This window comes from Hippocampus bargibanti, linkage group LG06 (assembly GCF_051943395.1).
Source record: "Hippocampus bargibanti isolate YZ-2025 linkage group LG06, ASM5194339v1, whole genome shotgun sequence".
Lineage (NCBI taxonomy): Eukaryota > Metazoa > Chordata > Actinopteri > Syngnathiformes > Syngnathidae > Hippocampus > Hippocampus bargibanti.
This window is the reverse complement of record NC_142739.1, coordinates 7,640,677-7,662,292: the sequence shown is the minus strand read 5'-3', so window position 1 is coordinate 7,662,292 and position 21,616 is coordinate 7,640,677. Positions and strand designations below refer to the sequence as shown.

At 40.7% G+C, this 21,616-nt stretch overlaps 2 protein-coding genes across 4 annotated transcripts; one reads left to right on the top strand and one right to left on the bottom strand.

The window, feature by feature from the left end:
- The first annotated feature begins 1,540 nt into the window (after positions 1-1,540).
- Positions 1,541-4,891, top strand: LOC148896295 (uncharacterized). The gene is made up of 5 exons (XM_088998484.1): positions 1,541-1,952; positions 2,720-2,815; positions 2,904-3,008; positions 3,808-3,903; positions 4,608-4,891. Exons 1-5 carry the CDS (start codon positions 1,715-1,717, stop codon positions 4,718-4,720), a joined length of 648 nt encoding a protein of 215 aa, XP_088854610.1. The 5' UTR covers positions 1,541-1,714; the 3' UTR covers positions 4,721-4,891.
- LOC148896294 (uncharacterized) lies at positions 4,874-20,493 on the bottom strand. Of its 3 annotated transcripts, none has more exons than XM_088998479.1 (21): positions 20,138-20,492; positions 19,748-19,938; positions 19,236-19,467; positions 17,445-17,683; positions 17,265-17,354; positions 15,217-15,424; positions 14,915-15,129; positions 13,323-13,545; positions 12,112-12,249; positions 11,730-11,927; positions 10,733-10,972; positions 10,137-10,232; positions 9,875-9,970; positions 9,689-9,784; positions 8,810-8,905; positions 8,613-8,708; positions 8,079-8,174; positions 7,865-7,960; positions 6,518-6,613; positions 5,566-5,663; positions 4,874-5,489 (listed from the first exon to the last, which is right to left on the bottom strand). In XM_088998479.1, exons 1-21 carry the CDS (start codon positions 20,217-20,219, stop codon positions 5,475-5,477), a joined length of 2,937 nt encoding a protein of 978 aa, XP_088854605.1. In that variant the 5' UTR covers positions 20,220-20,492; the 3' UTR covers positions 4,874-5,474. The 3 variants fall into 3 exon arrangements, with proteins under 3 accessions (XP_088854605.1, XP_088854606.1, XP_088854607.1); XM_088998480.1 differs by having other exon boundaries at positions 19,236-19,446; XM_088998481.1 differs by lacking the exon at positions 6,518-6,613 and having other exon boundaries at positions 20,138-20,493.
- Positions 20,494-21,616: the final 1,123 nt, after the last annotated feature.

The window sequence follows — 21,616 nt, the reverse complement described above, 5'->3', positions numbered from 1 at the left end:
TCCACCTAGAAACCGCACCAGTTGTCTCCAGAGCATCGCGGTATGTTCGCATCTGTTACGCTCATCAAAACGGCATCCGGCTTCCTGTTCGAAAGACATCTCTGCAGCACGGAAATATATGAACAAAGAAGAAACAATTCACGAGCCTCAAACTTGATTTTCGTGAAACAGCCCCTGCAAGTAAATTGAATGTTCCACACCCACTCATGATAGGTAAAAATCTACAATAAAGCGATCTATATTTTTATAGGTGAGTTTTCCCCTGTACATTTTGGTTTGTTGTAGCAGTGACACAGAAACAAAATAAAATCAAACATTGACTATAATGTAATGTGAAATACCAGGTATGGTCTCCCTAAATATCATAAATGTGGTAAGTTTAAACATTTCAATAGCCGCTATATGAGCACACACAAAGCAGCAACACAGACAAACAAAGCATATTAACAATACTCACAAGGATATATTTGTGTGCTCCTTTATTCCCCTTGTTGCTCGTTATTTGTGTTGCATCTCTTCCATTAGAGTTCAGTGTTGCCTCGGATCTTTGGGCTCAGCGTGGTCCACACTGAAGTCACAGAATTTTAAATGCAAACTTAATTTGATAAATACGCATTTAAAAATGACTTAAAATCATCAAGAAAAAAGGCAGCAAAAGATGTACCATGATTTAGCAGGATAGGGGAACTAAAATGTCTTTCATCTGCTTTAATGACAGTGAAGAAATGCACATCCTTGTCAAACATTGGAATTTTCATGTTTCCAATGGATTTTGCAAATTACACATTGAGCATTACATGTATAAACTGCTTTTCTTCTTTGTGACATCCTTCGCAACACTAAGCCAAATGGAAAAACATTTACGCACATCTGAAATGTTTAATAAAGACTGCTAAAAATATAAAACAGTTATGACCCTGGGACAGTTTTTACAAGTGCATATTGTATTCTTTAATTTAAGCGTTAATATTATAGATGATAGACATCAACGTAGATAAAGCAAATCAAATGTTGTGAAAATGGGGGTCTGGGTGGGGGGGGTAGAAACTTTGGGAGAGGTAAAGCAATTATATAGATAGCTGAGAAGCTTCGTCGCTCTCCTCAATTTTGGTTGTGCTTATTGTTTCTTGAAACGAGTACTCGGCGTGTGTAAATTTGCGATAAAAGAATTTAGCTTCGTTTTCAGCTATTTTTTAAGAAACATTCCCCCAAAGTAGCTGCCGCTTATCAATTTGCTACGAGAAGTATTCGTGGCGTTAGCGACATTTAATGTTCATGCTAACAGCACGAAGAGGCTCGTTGCAAATGTGATAGTTAAGGGGGCATTCACGGTAAATTTTAATCAATTAAATAGTTTAATAAAATTTCACGATTGACAAAGTGTGAATATGAAACTAGTCGGGTTGAAATATTAGTTAAATACCGACGTTGATGACGTTAAATGCTAATGCATATTCAAAGCTGAAGCTAACATAAATGCTGTAACTAAGAGTAACGTTGTTTTGCTAACACAAAACATATTGTACGGGTGCTTTAAAGTTGAAATGTTCCAGTCACAGTGTCCCCCACCCACACAACAACCCTCCCCGTCAGCCGGCCACGCCCGCCTCCCCATCACTGACCTCCCGCTTTTCCGGGCGTGCTCCCGGGCGACGGTTAGCTCATCCGGTGGAATTCCTCCATTAGCGATTTTTTTGCTCCCTCCGAGTCAGACATGGGCTTTTTCGGGGGACCGGCACCAGCTACTGTGGCTTTGCTTCTGGCGGTGGGGTGGTGCGTGCTGTGTTGCAGTCGATGCTGGGCACGCTCGGACGCTCCTCGCGGGGTGGCCTTGGGCTTCGTTTTTGACCCGAAGGCGACGTGCGAGCCGCAGTGCCAGCACGCGGGAGTATGCATCCGCAACGACACTTGTCTGTGCAGCCGTGGCTACGAGGGGGACAACTGCCAGTATGGTGAGGGAAATATTTGAACTCCGCGATTGGCTTCCAATTGACACTGGTATACCTCATTATGATGATGAAGTAAAATTCCGTCCATTCTCGATGCAAAAGATTTACGTGCATTAAATGGCCGTACTTTTTTCATTTAAATTTAGAAAAAAATCCTATTTGAATTTTTGCACGATTTCTACATTAAAATGCATATCCAATTCGAAGCATAAACTCGATGAATAAATTATTTCCATCGCTTTTACGAAAACGCAAATGATAATTCAATTCAAATTAGGTTGAGCTGTTTTCACTCAAGCCTCGTTTGTGTGCGTGTATATACTGTACGCGTGTGTGTGGATACGTGTGTATGTGTGTTTGTGTGTGTGTGTGTGTGTGTGTGTGTACAGTATACGCGTGTTTGCGTGTGTGTGTACGCGTACGTGTAAGTGTGTATACGTGTGTACGCGTTTTCGAGCGTGCCTGCGTGTGTGTGTGTGTGTGTGTGTGTGTGTGTGTGTGTGTGTGTGTGTCTTGGAGTGGAAAAGGGAGACTAATAACCCCAAATGATTTCATATTATTTTAAATTAAAATGTTTTGATTTTGATTTTTTGAAAATATTGAACATTTATGTCAAGTTTGTTTATTCGTGTTTACTTTTAATATCATTTTCATGCACGATTTGTTTTATCATTTCAATCTTTTTTTATATTTTAATTTGAGGGGGGAAAACATCATATAATTTCTTTAAAAAAAATAATAATTAAATTTTTTATCGCATGTACATACAGTCAACTGCTATCCTAAATGTAAAAACGGAGGTGTGTGTCTTCGTCCCGGGAAATGCAGATGCCCTGCTGGCTTTGGAGGGAGATATTGTCACAAAGGTAATCATTTTGCATTGTAAATTGTTACGTTCCCACAAAATTAGGTTGCACAAATATAGCTTGGGTTTGATGCTGTTTATGTGTCCAGTGACATGCAATGATGGGTGCTGGAATGGAGGGGAATGTAACGCTGTCAACGGAGTGGCCAAGTGCATCTGTCCTTCCAGCTGGACCGGCTCCAAATGCCAAGAGGGTTAGTGTTTTTTTTAATGTTTTTTTTTTTTTTTTTTTTAATAAATGGGCCCGCATCCAATTACATTAGCACCTTGGCTGCCCAGCTGCAAATGGTGCTCAGCAGTGGTTAGAGTGGTGATAGAGGGGTAAGGGAGGAATTACTTCCTTAGCTGGATTCGCAGGCCAGCATTTAGGCAACTGATCTCAGTGGCGGCATCCAGAAAAGGAAAAATAATCGATTAAATTACAGATGAAACCCACAATATCACTGTTCAACGTTCGCATTCCAGCTGTGTTTAATATTTTTTTTAAATTTTATGTTTTTCTGGTACACGAGAAAGTTTGAATAAATGCCATTGCATTTTGTCCAATTAAGCTACACTAAATGTGATTTTTTTTTTTCTTGCAAGACAAAAAAAAAGTACAGTGAGACAATATCGTCATTAGCATCAAGTTAGACAACATGATTTGGTGTGATTGAAAGAACAATTTGGGTTCTTTTTTGTTTTATGTCACCTATATCTAAACTTCATCTAGGAGTGAGCAATAGCTCAAAGCAAGTACTTTTTTAAAATAGCCTTATTTTGTGACCTGGGCATCATACCAATGTGACAATGAATGTAGAGGAACAATTTAAATGTGTTTTCATAAAGCATGTCGGAGGGTTTTTAAAATGTTTTTATATGGTCTCTTTTAATCATAGATTTTCAGCCATTACAAGGGATACTAAAAATATCCCCCTGTGATAAACTGGGGCTCACTGTACACACGGTATTTTTCTGCTATGTATCATGTTCTTCTCATATGTTCCCCACCAGCCATTTGCCCCCAAGGCTGCATAAACGGTGGGCTTTGCATGGCCCCCGGAATCTGCAGCTGTCCCGAAGGCTGGCTGGGTGGTGCCTGCCACATTGGTAAGATCACTGATTTAAATTGGTTATGACATTTTTTAAAAATATTTTAACAAATTAAAAGTTCCCGCAAGCACATGTTCGCAGTTCACTGACAATCGCTGGAATACCTGCATGGCTTCTCCACCACCCAAAATAATTTTTTCATGAGATCCCCACGATTCGAATAAGTCACTGATAGAGAATAGACAGAATAGAAGTTATCATATTTAAAAGCTTCAAGGTTAGTTGGCCTCCGAACACAAGGCCCACAATAGAAGCATAGAAAACTTGGGGTCAATCTGAGGTCAACAGCCACAGCCTGTTAAACTGTCATCTTCATGTAGAAGATCTGGCCTTGGACATAATTTAGGACTTGGTAAACTCCATAACAGGAAGAGCTCATTAGCCAGGTTACAAATCTATCAGTTCATGGAAAAGGACAACCTATTAAAATGTCTATGTTCTGTTGTTTTATGGATGTTGGTGCTTGGGACGTCCAGGGGTGTGGTATTCAAATTAAGAAGTCTATGTTTTGCGCATGTATCACTTAAATTTGCATTTACTCTCAATAAATAGCTTGGAAGAGTGCTGCAGAATTTGGACGTCAGTCATGATTGGCTAAGTCCCCTGCCGGCAGTAAAAGAAAATCTTCCTGTGCTTGAGCCTTTGTTCACAGTGTACAGTGAATATCTCTGACAGTCACCTATTTTGTTCATGTGTTGCAGCCGAGTGCACTCTGCCATGCCTGAATGGAGGAAAATGCATTTCCCCCAACAAATGTCGCTGCCGTCCCCCCTTCCTGGGCCCTCGCTGTGAAGAGAGAATGAGGCGCCAGTAGGGCTCAATCGTCCATTTTACTTAGTTCTCATTTATTCTCATTATTATTGTTCAAACTCAGCTTGCTTTGTGTTTCTGTATTTTGTGTCATTAAATGAAATGAAATCTGTAAACTATTATGTTGTGAAAAAAAATATGCAAAGCTATTATAGAATATGTTTGTCTGTGACTTTATTAAGATTACTGAAAATGCTTTAAAATGGCTAGCAACTTCGGAAAAAAATTGAGAACTGCTGGCGGGGAATGAGTTAAAAGGCGAAATCCGCTAGTAATGTGACAAAAGAAAGATTTGAGGTAGAGGGCCATAAAGGGGACCAAACAAAAGACAAAAGAAATACACCAAGTCTCCTCCAAGCAGTGCCATTGTAATGACCCAAAAAGATGCATACCCATGACAATTGTAATTGTGGCTTTGATTAAAAAGCTAGTTATTTCAAATTACAACCACACTTTATTCAGTTTATGGAAGACCATTTGCCAGAGTTTCAGCTATTTCTGTCAATTTTTAGTCCATTTATGGCTTTCCCAAGATGTGTACCAAATGTCCGCCATTTCGTTGCAAGGAAACCTGTACTCGCCTGACAAAGTTGTCAATCACTTTTACACACTCCTCTTTCGGGAGGGTAACCCAAAAATAAAGAGCTTTTTAATCAAAGCCACAATTGAAATTTTCATGGGTACACATATTTTTGGATCACCCTGATGTACACGTAATATACACACACCCTCAAAATATTCTTTGACGGCATTTTTCATCACGCTTGCGAGACCTGCAAAACACACAAAGGTCCACAGAGATGAGATGGCTCGGACCCACCCGCCATTTTTCAACTATCTGGCACTGACCTGAATGGCGCACGTGAGGCCCTTGTAGCCCCTCCGACAGTGGCAGTAGTCGGGCAGCACGCAGCGGCCCCCGTTCAGGCAGCGCTGTCTGCAAACCGCTATATGTACAGCAGACAGTAAATGTCAGTGATTATGATTATAAAATGCTAATATTTAAAGGACAACCAACGTCTCCGGACAAGTTGTGTCCATAATTTGTAAAATGGCTTCAAATGACTTCTACTAAGCGTATTTTAATAAGATTCCACCGCATATAGCTATATTTTACATTTTAAGACTGAATATTCAGGAAGTCTTGTTTTTGAGTTGGTGACGAGTCTGCGCGTGACGTCACGAAAGGACTGCCCCTGACCGAAAAAAGACACATTGTAGCAGTCCTTCCGTCATGTCAATGTATTTTGCTGTACATGTTTGGTCTGAGAACCGTGTTGCACCCAAAATCTGCCAGAAGAGGGCATCCAAGCTCCATATAAGGAATTTATCAGCCTGTGGAAGCGGAGGTGGCCACTGGAGGTCGCCATTTTGTGCCTCTTTTTTTGGGTGAGAGATTTTCCCCCAATGTTGCCTCAAAAAGGCACATATAATTCTTTAATCGATTGCAAACATGTATGCTTTCCTTTTCAGAACTATTTGAATCATATTCATAACTGGATGTGTAATAAGAAAGCATATTCTCCAAATCTGAAGCCATTGTTTTGATTCACAAGCAATGCAAGACGTCTTGGCGTGACGTCACGAACTGGGGGCGGGACTTTCTGAAAATGCCCAATTCGCAGCTCAATTTTTTGCAGATTTTGGACATTTTAAGTCATTTTTATTGGTGTTTTGCATTTAACTAAAAACATCATACTGTGTGTTTTGGGTATTTTAGATGCTATAAAACGTTTTTCTGATGTCAGTTAAAAAACAAAAAAGTGACGTCGGTTGTCCTTTAAACACAATGTACACTCACGTATCTGACAGTGCAGACCCTCCCAGCCAGTGGTGCAGTGGCATGTGTTGGGTCCCACGCACTCACCCCCGTTTTTGCACTTCTGTAGACACACGGCTAAGACGACAACATTTATACAAGTTGTGGTTGTAGTAATTATTTATGTTGCATTTTCGTGATGACCATCAACACTTTTTTGCAGCCAAGGTTAAATTTTAAAATGCATTAGGAATATTTTTGAGTTGACTTATTAATAGAAAGAAGAATGAGTTGGAGTGGTCATAGGGGGAATATCTGTATCGGAATTTTAGCAGTTAGTATTACAGTAATCCCTTGCGACTTCGCGGTTTGATTAGCGCCGTCCTTTATGTATTGCTGATTTTTTTCGAAACAAAAAAAAAAAGGTCGCAAATGGCAGGAAAAGTCACCATAGTACAGCGGGTCACAGCAGCATACAGAATTCATTAGATTTACTGTTGTTATTTTTTGAATGCACAAAAACAAACGTGAGTTCATTAACCAATAACATTGGTTTCATTTGGCCACACCTGACAATGAGTCGACGATTAATGTAAACAAAATGTTCATCACTTTGCTTACTGTACGTTACTCGTCTTGACTTTGTTTACATTCATGTGATGTCGCGCTGTCAACTGGGGTTTTTCTTTTTTGATTTGTTCTGGTGCTGACTCGGGCCGAAGCTGATTGGCCGAGAGATGACACTACTGGACAGCATTCAACCTACCTGAATGCTTATCCCTCGTTCAGTTCTCGCATCACGTTAGTTCAGGTTACGTAGCGAAAGGATTCTCATATTTTCATTTGTACTCAATACGCCCCCCCCGGCCAATGGCCCCTAAACACCACGTGCCTTTAAAATCATCCAGCAAACCCAAAAAGAACAGGAAAATAATGACAGTGTGTGATAAAGTTGACTTGACGAACTGAGGTAAGGCGAACGTTATGCCGCTGTTGCACGCCATTACAACGTCAATGAATTTACGGTGCATTACTTAAAGAAAGATGAGTAGTGCACCTGAAAATATTATATACTGCATGTTGATAATGGACTGTTTACTTTATTGCATTAGAGTTTTATACTGTGCTACAAACATTTACTGTGGTTCTTAATGCTTGTCCTGTACTGTGTTCCACTAAATTTGATTTGGCCTTATAAAATATTTTTGTATTCATTCACATGTAAATTTACCAATACATTTAGGATTCACTATATCGCGGTTTTTCATCTATCGCGTGTTGTCCTGATCCGCATTAACCGCGATAAACGAGGGATGTAGTGGTGAAATAGTGCAAGTGTTCATGGTAGTGGTCACACTATTGAAAGAACTTGTATTTTAGCGGACATACGTATGTTACATCTGTTTCCCTTCCAGCCAGATGTACATGAGCACGTATTGGCTCCCACACATTTACCTTTGTTCATACACATGGGCTCGCACACACCTGCGACACAGACACACAAACAAAGTGACGTTCTTTTAGTGTTTGCATATACATGTGTAATCAGTGTGTGTGTGTGTGTGTGTGTGTGTGTGTGCGCGCGCATATGAGAAAGACTCACTTTTTTGACATCGTTTCCCAGTGTAGCCTTCTGGACAAGAACACACGTTGTTACGCCGGCACTGGCCTCCATTCTTGCAAGGTGGACTGCATACGGCTGGCATACAAACACGTGTTTCAATAGTGTACATTGAAATAATAGTAACAAAGTAAAAGTATGAAATGTGATTGTTTTTGCATTTCTAAACATTACATTTGATCAGGAAAAAAATTAATCCAAACACAAAAAAATATGTAAAAATGTATTAGGAAAGTATACAAGTTTGAACAAAATAATGCAAAAATAATGCCCTAGCATTATTATTTAATTGATGAAAAGTTGTCTTTTTATCACAAATACAAAGCTAAAAGAACAAAATAATCTAGCATAAAAATATTTATTTATTTAATTTTCATTAACAAATAATGAAAAGAAATGGGTGTTTAAAAATATTACATTTTGGGGGAAAAATGAATATGGACAATATAAAGATGTAAATTTGTAAGATTAAAAGATTCAAAAAGTAAAAATACCAAATGAAAAAAAAAGTCTCACCAATTTGACACTGTGAGCCATAGAATCCGGCGGGACAAGTGCACACGTTTGGTTTGATGCATGTTCCTCCATTCAGACACACCGGATTACATTCAGCTATGCATACACATACAGACACACACACAATTTCACTATTTAAAATTATTATTATTATTATGATCAATAATAATCTTGCTATGTATTGTGTTGCATCATACCTGAGTTGCAGGTTGGACCATTCCAGCCTGGCTTACATTTGCAGACGTCAGGAGAAACACACTCGCCGCCATTTTCACAGTGCCTGTTACACACCACTGGCATATGGACACGTCATTTTAAATGGTTTATGAATTATGATTAAACAGCTTTATATTTAGGGAACACAATTGTGTTGAATGATGAAAATGTGTCATATTACAAGCGAGATAACAGGTGAGAAATAGCTTTGATGAAGTTGTATGTCATTTTTAGAGTAAAATTTGCACGGATGAAAGAATAAAGTTGAATTTTGATTAATTGAAAATGGTGAGTTTTACCACGAGAAATCATCAGAATCAGAATCAGCTTTATTGGACAGGGAGATGAAGTTTTGATTGTTTTAAGGGATAAAAAATCCAGAGAAAACGTATAATTTACCCCCCCCCTCAAAGCTTGAAATGGGGGTGGCTGTACAAAATGCAAATGTTGCCCCTTCATGGGAGTGAAAAACATTGCCAGAGGTCTGACTAGCGCTTTATTGGCACCCCCAGCACGAAAAAAAACACAACCTGAACATATTTAGGAATGGCGCTCCATGTCATATTTTCAATTCCAGAATAAATTCGGGAATGGCTGTGAATGAGTTAAAAAATAAAGATGACATTTTATGACAATAAGTAAATTTTTAAGTGGGGGGGGGGATAATTTGAGAATCACAAATATTTCTTAGAAAACAATTAATGTAATTAAAAAAAAAGAATGTTACTGAAACATTACTGCAATTTTTACTCCCCCAAAAAGGCACAACAGTCGGTATACGCTGCCCTCACATGAATTCAATCGCATTTTCCTCACGAATGCAAGCCGGGAAAATAATACACAAAAGAATAATATCTCACAGATTTGACATCTTGGTCCCACGTAGCCGTAGGAGCATGTGCAAAGGTTCCTGGCAAGACACGTGCCTCCGTGTTGGCACGGCGGTTCACAGCTTGCTATTCGGTGACCCCACAAAAAAAGAAATGTAAGAATATATAACGTACATATATTTCAAAAACACGCGTGTTGTGATGTTGGCTTGTTACCTTCATCACAGGTGGGGCCACCATAGCCCACAGGGCATTCGCACACATGAGGACGCACACATTTGCCCTGGTTCTTGCAGTCTGGCCGGCACAGGGCTTGGTTGGCATGTACGAATCATTGAAAAGAGCTCCTCAATTAATAGTTTAGGAGGTGCACTTCAGGACATGAATGTTTCAAAAAGTACTCACTAATTCACACTCAAATAAAAAGATATATCATTCGACAATAGAGAATGCAGTTGAGATGATTTTTTTTTTTTACCAATGTGACAGTTGTATCCGGTGTATCCCTCTTTGCAGGTGCACGTGTTGGGCTGCGTGCACTCCATGTTGCTCCCGCATTGAAACCTACACACGGCTGGACAACAGCAAAATGATGGCTTCATTCACAAGAGGTATGATGTTTGTAATTGCTCCCTATGCACTTGAGCGCTTTGTTATATCTTCAGCTGCTGCAAGCGCTATATAAATGAATATGTATTGTATGTATTGTATTGGAAACTCTTTCGAGCAGGGATGGGGAAAAGGCAGCCTACGGGCGGATCAATTGATCGATTGATTAATAAATAAATACATTTCCCCTCCAAACTACAAAACTGCTAAATAAAAAAAAGATAAATAAATAAATACATGTGGGGGAAAATTCTGGACATTTTTCAAAATGCAAAGTATAAAAAAAAATTGGGGTTTAAAAAAATCTGCAAAAATGCCAATCCACAGGTACCAATTTAAATGTGACAGAAATTCTTAATCCAATAATTAAAAACTGTTTTTAGGTATATGCTTCTAAAAGAATAAATATATAAAAAAATAAAATGTTCTCTTTTTTTCTATGGTTCCACTTCATGGTGAGCTTACGTTTGCATGTGACTCCGTCGCTCGAATATCCATACGGGCAGGCTCCGGGGCTTCTATCCGAAGAAGATGAAGAAGCTCCACGTGGGTTGGCAATGGTGGCGCTGGATCTATTGCTTCTGTCGAGGGACCGCCTGGGTAAGGTGGGGGACGATGAAAATGAGGAGAAGGTGGTGCGCATCATCTCCCTGCCGAAATTCAGTTTGGTGATGGAAATTTGTTCAGCAGCGGAGCTCGCATGACCTGCAAAAAAACTGTGGGTTAGAAAAGATGACTTGAAAAGAAAGCCCAATAGCCAAACAACTGAGATAATGCAGTGACGTAAGTGTGCACACCCTCATAATTTCAGATGTGTATTGATATTAAATGGGAGGTGGCAAAGAATTCAATAATTGTTTTTATTTCATTTCACAGAACTGAATTACTTTACTTTTACTTTGTTCCACTACATAATGTGCACACAAAATCCTTGATTTTCTTCAAAAGATGACTCTGCGCCTTATACGCAGGTGCGCCTTAGATGTAAAGTAATATTGGGTCTTGCAACTACTGCCAGCAGCCACTGACATTTCCCCCTGTGGAAGAAGTGGTGCGTGTCTACAGTAGCACCTTATAATGTGGTGTGCCTTATATTTGGAAAACTTTGATCTATGTATATATTATATTTGGAAAAGTTTTTTATTCATTGAAGGTGCACTTTATACTCCGGTGTGCCTTGTATATGGAAACAAATAGATAATATAACCTTCCTTGGGCTTGACATTTGATTGTGTTACATTTTAACCAATTCATTTTATATTAATTAAATTACAATTGACTTATTTTCCCACGGTTGCCATCCAAATCAGACCATTTCCATGGAGACTATGCGATTAGAATTATATTCAATGCAGGTTAATTCATCTGTGTTATTCTACTAAATCAAATAAAACAAAAGATATTGCAATCAAAATACAATCAAATATAATCCAATAAAAAAAAAATCAAATTGCTTCCTCACTTGATGTTGCGCAAGTGGTTCCGTTGCCATGGAGACCAAGTGGGCAGGGTCCACAGACAAAGCCTGCTGCCACGTACCGGCTTGGGAAACACTGGACACCAGGGTGGCAAGGATTTTGGGAGCAAGGCGATGGCGGCGGGGCTTTAGGCATTGGGGGTAAGGGTGTCATGCTTGCCGAGGTCGTCGTCACTTTATGGGCTAAAAGAATTTCAGATATTAAATATGAATTCATTTTTTAAAAAGAGATATCGAATCAAATAATCACAGATTTTTTTTTTTTTTTTAAACTACCATGATGCTACTAACACTGAGATAATTAAATAAACTATTACCCTTTTTTTAATCTAAACATTTATTTGAAACAAAACCCATAAGGACTCACGGATGCATGCAATGCCATCCCCGGCGTAACCACGTGGGCACAGTCCACAGGAGAAGGAGCCGAGACTATTGATGCAGTCCACTCCGGGGTAACACGGATGTGAGACACATTCGTCCACGTCCTCTCGACACGTTCCACCTGAGTACACACCACGCATGCTGATCCAAGCACTTATTTGGACACGTTATTGCAATATTTAAAAATATAATTATATATCCATCTATTTTCCTGGCCGTGATGAAGGCAATTACAACTAAATTTAGGTGTGTTCACCCTAGACCTGTCTACAGTCCTGGAGGATGAGTTATCGATCACAGTCGAGGAAATTTGCAAAGTAGCAACTAAATAAAATATTTCTTTTATTTTTGTATAAATATTTGTTAAACCTCTGTGCATATGATACCCCAATAGATGCATTTGAGGTGCATGTACATATTACTTATATCCACTTAGGGTTGCAATCCTCACTTTCAACATTGTAGTATCTGTGACGTTAAATGTGTGTGCACCTTTAACTCATTCACTGCGAGACGATGTGCCAAACTGTGTCCACTCCAGTGCCAGGGTTTTTGTCATTTTTACTGAACTTGCAGGACCCACAGAATATTAAGTTTTAGGACTACATAAACATTAAATACAGCGTTGGAAACCTTAGACGCTCTTCTTTCATCATAAAACAAGTTATTTCCTAAGTTATATGGGTCTGGAATTATCTAAGCTTGAAATGGAGGCAGCAGAACAAAATACAATACATACATATTGATTTATATAGCGCTTGAACAATAGCTGAAGCTGTAACAAAGCGCTAACATGGACAAAATGCAAATGCTCCCCCCTAGTGGAAGGGAAAAAACATTGCCAGAGGTCTGACCAGCGCTTGATCGGCATCCCCAGCAAGAAAAAAAAAATCTGGAATGGCACTGAATAAGTTAAAAGGCAGCCGTTGCCTGTCGAGTGATGGAGAAGTCAGTAAATGAGAATGTTGGCGAACAACAGAAACTGCGCGTGTGGAAAAAAAACTGCACAATTCTCCAGCAAATAATAGTAATTGTAAGAATGATGAAAAATATCTTTGATGTAGTAAAGCTACAAAAATCGCTATATCCTCCCACAACCACAATCCCTTGGAGTTCCATACACGTTTTGAAAACAACTCCAACTCCACATTTGCTGTGGCATTTTGTCTTTCGTCAAGTCTGTGTCAAGTGTACCTGTCATTCCAGGCGGGCAGATGCACGTGAAAGAGTTAGGCCCGTCCTCGCATCGTCCCAGCCTGCAGGGGTTGGGCTTGCAGTCGTCCACGTCCACCTCGCACCGCTGACCTTTGAAACCACTTGGGCAAGCACATGAGTACTTGCTGCTTCCGCCGGGTGCATTGACGTCACTTACGACGCACAAGCCACCGTTCGCGCACTTGCATTGACGCACCGACACCTGCGAGCAAAAAACAGTTGTCAAAACATGAATGGAAGAGGGATTTTGAGTGACTGTCCAGGCCAAGAATTTTAACTCATTGACTGACAGACAATGTGCAAAAATGTGTCCACTCCAGTTCCAGGGTTTTTGTCATTTTCACTTGAATTGCAGGACCCACAGAATATTGAATTTTAGGTCGATGAAAGGGTTTCTTCAGATGGCTTCTGTACTTCTTTGAAGGCGTCGGACGTTTCGCTTCTCATCCAAGAGGCTTCGTCTGTGAACAAAAATTTGCTGGTCGCTCTGGCTCTCTCGCTCTTTATATACAGTAAAGTCTCGTTATATCGATATTGGTTATATCGATAATACTGCTTATTACGATCCTATTTCTATGAACGCAAGGAGAAAATTTACATGCCGCAGGATTGGATATATCGATATCGATAGTCTGGTTATATCGATATTTTTTCCGACTCCCGAGAATATCGATATAACGAGATTTTACTGTGTATATATATATATATATATATATATATATATATATATATCCCTACAGTCCAGAGGTGGCGGTATTAGTGGTCCCTGCTCTAAGGTTGTGCAGAGCAGAGGACTATTCCCTGAGGCTTGCCCCATTCGCTCTGGCATCATCTCATCAGCATGACTAAGCCTACCTCAGCTACCAGCAAATTTTAGTTCGCTGACGAAGACTCTTGGATGAGAAGCGAAACGTCTGAAACCTTCAAAGAAGTACAGATGATGGCTGAAGAAACCTTTTCCTCGATGGACCACTCCTGTACGACTGAGAGCTTACACAGACATTGAATTTTAGGACAAGTAAACATTCAATGCAGTCTAAGAAAGACTCGCTTCTTTATTCAGAAAAAAAAGAGTTAATTCCTTTTATATATATTATATATATATAATATTTAGTTATATGGGTCTGGAGTTATCTGATCTTGGAATGACGGTGGCTGTCCAAAATACAATGTAATACATACATATTGATTTATATCGTGTTGTAACAAAGCACTAACATGGACAAAAGGCAAATGCTGCCCCCTCCTAAAAGGGAAAAACATTGCCAGAGGTCTGACCACCACTTTATCGGCACCCCCCGCAAGAAAAACAAAAACATAATATATTAATATATACCATAGAGATCACAATTTATAATAGGTCATAGGGTAAGTGTAACGCCGAAAAAAAAGGTTTGAGTCCTAGATTGAATGATACGTTTCTTTGAAAAACGCTAACTGCATATGTAGAGGGTTGTTCGTTCTCAAATGGCAGCTGTCCGTTATGGTAAAGTTGAAGCTGTAACTGTGTATTTGTTACAAGAGTACAGCTAGTGTTGCTTTTATGGTCAACTTGTCCTAATTAGATTTACCCGAACCGGCTCTGGCGCATAACCGCTCCACACAAAGTTGCTGGTGACAAGGGGCTGGATAGAGATGTTTGTGGTCCGATTGCCATCTCTGACAAAGTCAGTGGCCGTGGTGTAGTAAATCACAGCATGGCCGCATACGCCATCCCGGCACGGAGCCCCGGTTAAATTCGCTGAAAGCGTGGACAGGGACACATCCGAGCCCAGCGTTGCCTCATCTATAACACGTGCACATTTTCATGTTATATTATCAATCATACACAGTAGTATTTGTCTTGTAGGTTCCTAAATGTTGATATGCTCACCGTGGCTATTTGTGCTGAGCGTCAAAGAGATTGTGCAATGTCTTGACTGAGGAGAGGAAGATGATGAGGATGAGGATGAGGATGAGGATGAGGATGAGGATGAGGATGATGACGGCGAGTCTTCCAGACACGGGATTGGAACGGTGCTCTCAATCATCAGCTCGTACAGCTTCCCGTTCTCGGATAGGATGCTCGTCTCCGGTCTCAGCTGCAGAAAATAGTCTGAGCTCATATGCACTTTGGGTTAGAAAATAAATAATATCAATATGTAGAATGACAATAAAACTATAAATACATGTATAGTGGAAATTTTAAAACTAAGTCAGGATACATTCCACAAATACAGAACATTCAGTTTATATATTTCTATACTATGTAAAACTATGTTTTGTTGTGCATTTTCTCATTGTCTTATACAATTTTATAATTATTCTTATTATTCATTATTTTGTCAAATAATGTGAGCTCAACTCATTCACTGCCAGACGTGCAAAAATGTGTCCACTCCAATGCCAGGGTTTTTGTCATTTTCACTCAAATTCCAGGACCCACAGAATACAGTGGTACCTCGGTTCTCGAACGCCTCACAGTTCAAACAAATTGGAGTTTGAACAAAATATTCAAGATATTCTTGCCAATACGACGCATGAGTGCGTACGCGAGGGTGGGGTGCTGAGCGGCGTACGGGTGTATCGCTCTCTCCGTGACCAACTGTTGTCGCTTGCGGACGTGCTGCGTTTTACTCTAGCGTTTAATATAGGTGTACGAACAGTTTTAGCCCCTAATCATGCCTCCAAAGAAAGTGCTGCTAAAAGTGACAAAAGAAAAGTAGTGCGTACAACTATTGCATTTAAGAAAGAAATAATCGCAAAATATGAAAGAGGTGTGCGAGTGTCTGATCTGGCTAAGGAATACAGCATGGCGAAATCTACGATCAGTACGATATTAAAAAATAAGGAGGCTGTGAAATCTAGTGATGTGGCAGTGGGAGTGAGAGCAAGTGACATTGGATAGATATTTGAAGAGAAAAGAACATCCTGTAGCCGTGTCATCCGTAGCTGTCACGTTCCGAGCGAGAGTGACGGCAGCTGACTCGTCGGAACGTAGTGGAATGTTTGGGATCCCAAAGCAGACACGTACTACCCAAGCAGGATGTTTATTCACAAATAAAAGAAAACACAGCGAGTAAGAAGGCAGGGGGTGATCCGACCCGCTTACTACGCCAAAAAGCAAATGGCACACGAGGGTGCAAAATTACGCAATCCCGGAAGATGGCATAAATTTACAGGACGCAGGGAAAATACCTCGGACCGGATACACTCACGTATCGAAGGAAGAGTCCAGGTACGGTGGCGAGGTGAGTCAATCATCTGGCGTTGGCGAAGTGATCACGAACTGTATAAATGCCCCGTGTCCGTGATTAGAGAATTGACAGCAGGTGGAGAGCGGCTGGGAGAGGTAGCCCCCTCCCGCCGCTGTCAACTCGCAAGTGACAGGAGCAAAGAGATGGTTTCGGTGTTCGAAAAAAATCGCTTTTCGAACAGGGTCCTGGAACGAATTATGGTCGAGAACCGAGGTACCACTGGATTGAGTTTTAGGACGACATACACATTCAATGTATCGTAAGAAACCTGAGACTGTCTTCTTTCATCAGAAAAAAGAATTATTTCCCAAGTTATATGGGTCTGTAGTTATCTGAGCTTGAAATGGAGGCGGCTGTACAAAAGGCAAATGCTGCCCCCTTGTAGAAGGGAAAAAAAAAACACTTCCCGACGTCTGACCAGCGCTTTATCTGTACCACGCGCAAGAAAAACCAAAACTCAAATAAATTCGGGAATGGCAGTGAATGAGTTAAACACATTAAATATGCAAAATGTATACATCCAAAAATATAATATTGCATGCATATTTTACATTTGAAAACAATCCTGAACATCAGTAAAAATTGCTAAATACTGATAAATACTTTTGTCAGCTTAATCTGCCACCCCTAAAAAAGTACCAGAACCCAAAAGAAAATTAGACAATAGAAAAGGGCTACAATATACCCGAATCCCAGCGAAGAATTCTTGACTTTCCAGTAGAGCACCGTGGACATCTGGAGAGTCCAGAAAGAAGCTGTAGACGGTGCAGTATATCTGAGAGAAAGACATTCATTAAGTACAAGTAAATACTTCACAAAAATATTTGACTTCTTTGATTTTTCTATTGATAAAGCAAGGCTTAACCTTGTCTCCCAGTCGGAGGTTGAAACCATCCAGCTCGATGAAGGCCCACGTCTGGATAGTCGTCTCCTGCTTAAGCTCCTCCCGTTTGCCATCAGGTGAGGCTCGGGACCAGGCTACCACGTGGCCCAGTGAGCTGCTGGAATTATTGGAGCTGCTGGTGAAGCTGCACTTCAGTTGCACACCGTCTGATGTCCACTGGGGAGTGATCACGATCTTGGACGGAGCGTCAGGTTGCTTGACTGATTGATAGAAACGAAGAAGAATGACCATGGATACAAACGTCAACTCATTGTTCTCTATGGTACTATTCAGTAAAAAAAAGACCTAACTAAGTAACCAACAACCAAGTACAGCGATCCCCCGCTAAGTCGCGTTTCACTTATCACGAGTTCAGTGCATCACAGATTTTTTTTTTCAGTTAAAAAAAAATCTTCAGAAAAGAGAGCGAGAGAGAGAGAGAGAGAGAGAGAGAGAGAGAGAGAGAGAGAGAGAGAGAGAGAGATTGGGTATGTATAGGGTGACCCAAAAAGATGCGTACCACTGAAAATTTCAATTGTAGCTTTGATTAAAAAGCTATTTATTTCGAATTACAACCACGCATTATTCAGTTTATGAAAGGTGACCCAAAAAGATGCATTCTACTGAATCCCTCACTGCAGCAATGTTTTCTCCCGAAAGAAGAGTGTGTAAAAGTGATTGACAACTTTGTCAGACGAGTACAGGTTTGCTTGCAACGAAATGGTGGACATTTGGAACACATCTTGGGAAAGCCATAAATTGACTAAAAATTGACAGAAATAGCTGAAACACTGGTGAATGGTCTTCCATAAACTGAATAATTTGTGGTTGTAATTTGATATAAATAGCTTTTTAATCAAAGCCACAATTGAAATTTACATGGGTATGCATCTTTTGGAACACCCTGTGTGATAAAAGCAGCACATGTCTCAGAAAGAAAGGAGCAAAGCAGCACTTGTTTCGGCGCCTCTTGAATTGTCTAAACATAAACACATGTGAGGCGAGTAAAGCAGCTGGCCAGCAGGTCGCTAAAGGCTAATGCGGGCTACACTGCCACAGCTGCATAAAAATAATGCTAAAGAGTGTTAATGACTGCATAATGTTTATTTAATTAAACATTTAAGTAGTTGTGTGTATTCCTGTAGTGCAATCTCTTTTCGTCAATGGATGCTGCAGCTTCGTGTTTCCTTTACACATTTAGCTTGTAGTCGACGTGCACATTCCACCATTACGTCCATGATCCACTGGTGAAAAGGATGCTTTGATCCTCTCCTCTTTCATCTAGAACTGCTTCATGCAATAAAGAGGGTACAGAAAGTGTTTAAGAATGAGTGACTCTCTGTGTCTTGGTGTTGTCATGTTATTTGTTTTTTTGTTTTATTGACTTCAAGATGGCGCCGCGAGAGTGGCTGCCTTTCCAGTAGCTCCTGTATTTTGTTTTCCTACTTCTTTCTTTCCTTTTATCTTCCTTAACATAACTTTGCTGCTGTGAAATGTAAATTTCTCCACTCCGGGACTAATAAAGGTAAATCCAATCAAATCCAATATACTAAGTATAAATACTGTTTACATACTTAAATCATGCTGGTACTCACAAACGATTGCACACAAATTCCCTGGGGAGTGTTGTGTGGGGATCAGGGCTGTGGGTGGGGACGTCGCGGATTTTCACCTATCGCGGGGGATTCTGGTCCCCATTAACCGTGATGAATGGGGGATTACTGTAGTCCATTGTACATATGCTGTGATGCCATATTTACAGATGTAAGGTACCTTGTGCACAGTAACCCATGCATCCCTGAGTGGGTTGCAGCAAGTAAACATAGAATTCCCCGCAGTTGCGTACGGACAACGGGATTCGGAAAAGGCAGCATTCCTGGCTGTTGGTGGGGAACATCTGCCAGGCGGCGCAGGCGGTCAAATGTCGAAGTTCCAGAGGACCCGGCAGCGACTCGCCTTCTCCCAGGGAGAGCCACACAGGAGCCTGGGTCCCACAATGGTTCACCTATCACAAGCGGAAACGCTTCATTGAAGCGCACTCTACTCCCCAAGTGTTTGTTTTGCAAAAGTCAGCCCTCAAAGCACTTATAGCGACATAAGACTTGTTTGACATTTAGATCATAAATTGACCCATGCAGAAAAAAATCTTAAGAAGCTATGCCTGCCATTTTGGTCTGAAGAGGGCTGGACTAAGTAACCCTGACGTGAGCTGAAATGTGCTTGCAATGGCTACATTTAGTCAGTTTTTTTTTCAGTTTGGGATTTGGACAGATGACAATTTATACCTCCACACACCGGGTGGGCATGCTGGCGGGCTTGTTGAAGATTTGGAACTGGTACCATCCTGGCACCAGGGAATTGTCGCAGACAAAGTCCGGGAACGATGACTGCAGCAGCCAGCTGGAGTTGAAGGTGGTGCTGCGGTACGGGTTCTGTAGGACCTCATGACCCCCCGGACCACACTCGGGAGGAAGGGCTGGAAAATGAGACAATCAATTGCAAATGCTATTAGGCTAGCAATTTTGATTTAAGTACATTACAGTGTCTTTAAATCAGGACTTTTTTATTGACTATTACTTTCATGTCTTTCGGATGTATTCCCTGTCTATTATTGACAAAAATGACGAGATTGTCGAATATAATCCCACATTTTAGAAGAAGTTTACCGAACGTACCCGGTTGTGCGCGCACTAATTTGGGAAGCGCAAACGCGACGACCGCCACAAGTTTGGCAAGCGTCCCAACTCCAAGGCTCATCGTCCTGCTCACTTTAGTTCCGGTCAAGGTAAATCCTTCCGCTGTCTCCGCCCTCCTCGTCAGCCTTAACGTGGTGTCGCGTCCTCGGCTCACGTGTGGAAGTGGAAGTCCGGTTTCGATGTCCCCGAACGACAGCCTGGAGGCAGGCTAGGCTCACTGCGTCAGGCTCCCCGCGCTGAGAACGCCAGGAGGGGCGGGAGCGGCCACACAGACCCACCACCGCCGATACTTCCAAGCACCAAAAAACATACGCGGAGACTTGGTCAGACACAAAACCCACTCGGCATTTGTCAAAAGTAGTCAAGTACGTAAGTAAAAGTACAGATATTTGAACGGGGAAATAACAAAACTCGAATCTAATGCAAAATTACAGACTGAACTTAATGCAACGCAAAAGCGAAAGTGAATGTCAATTGGTCAATTATAAGACGTGGCAAAAGTAGTCAAACTCAACTACAGTATTTGAACGAATGTACTCAATGTAGAGGTACTGGTGTGCTGAAGAATAAAAATACATGGTCTGAAATGTACATAAATAGCAGTACAGTAGTAGAAGAGTTACTTCCAGTAGGCCACATTGATAGGCTATATCTAACGGGGATGTATTGAATCAACATGTCCAACATGAAAATACAGCAGAGTAGCAGTCCAAAGTGTCAAAATGAGTTCTTCAAAGAACATCTGCCTCACAGTACAGTAGTAAAGGGTTTGATTCCGGTCCCGGCCTTCCCGCGATTTTCCTGTGCGTGTATGGGTTTTCTCCAGATGCCTTGACTTCCGCCCACATTCCCAAAACATGCAAGGCAAGTTAATCAAAAAAAATACAAACATTCCCTTAAAAAAATAAAAAATGAAGTCCTGAGAACTGGGCAAAAACGGAAAAGACATTAAGTATCCTATAAACATTCCCAATGACATGCTTCAGTGTACGATAGAAAGTCTTTCTGGAAGATTGGAAGTTGCTCAAGCAGTCAAATTTTACTCTGTGATGTTCTCCAACTCTTTGGACCAAATATCATATTAAATCAGGCTAACCAAACAACTACTTACCCTATTAGGGGTCTGCGTCAAATACTTGAAACATATACAGTATAATGTTGAGCCATGTATCAAATTTGGCAGTTTCCACAGTCCTGCACCAACAGACTGGAACTATACGTGTTCTCCTTGGGAAAGAGAAAAGCTATGGAGTTGTGCAACTTGACTTTCATTTGAAGTACATTTTATGTGATGAAGAGCAGCAACTCAATGGCTGAATAATTGGATTGGATTAGCCTTTATTAGTCTCGCAGTGGATACATTTACATTTCATAGTAGCAAAGTGATGACAGTATTATGAGAGGAAAGGTAGACGTAGAAAAACAAAATACAGAACCTGCTGTAAAGGCAGCCATGTT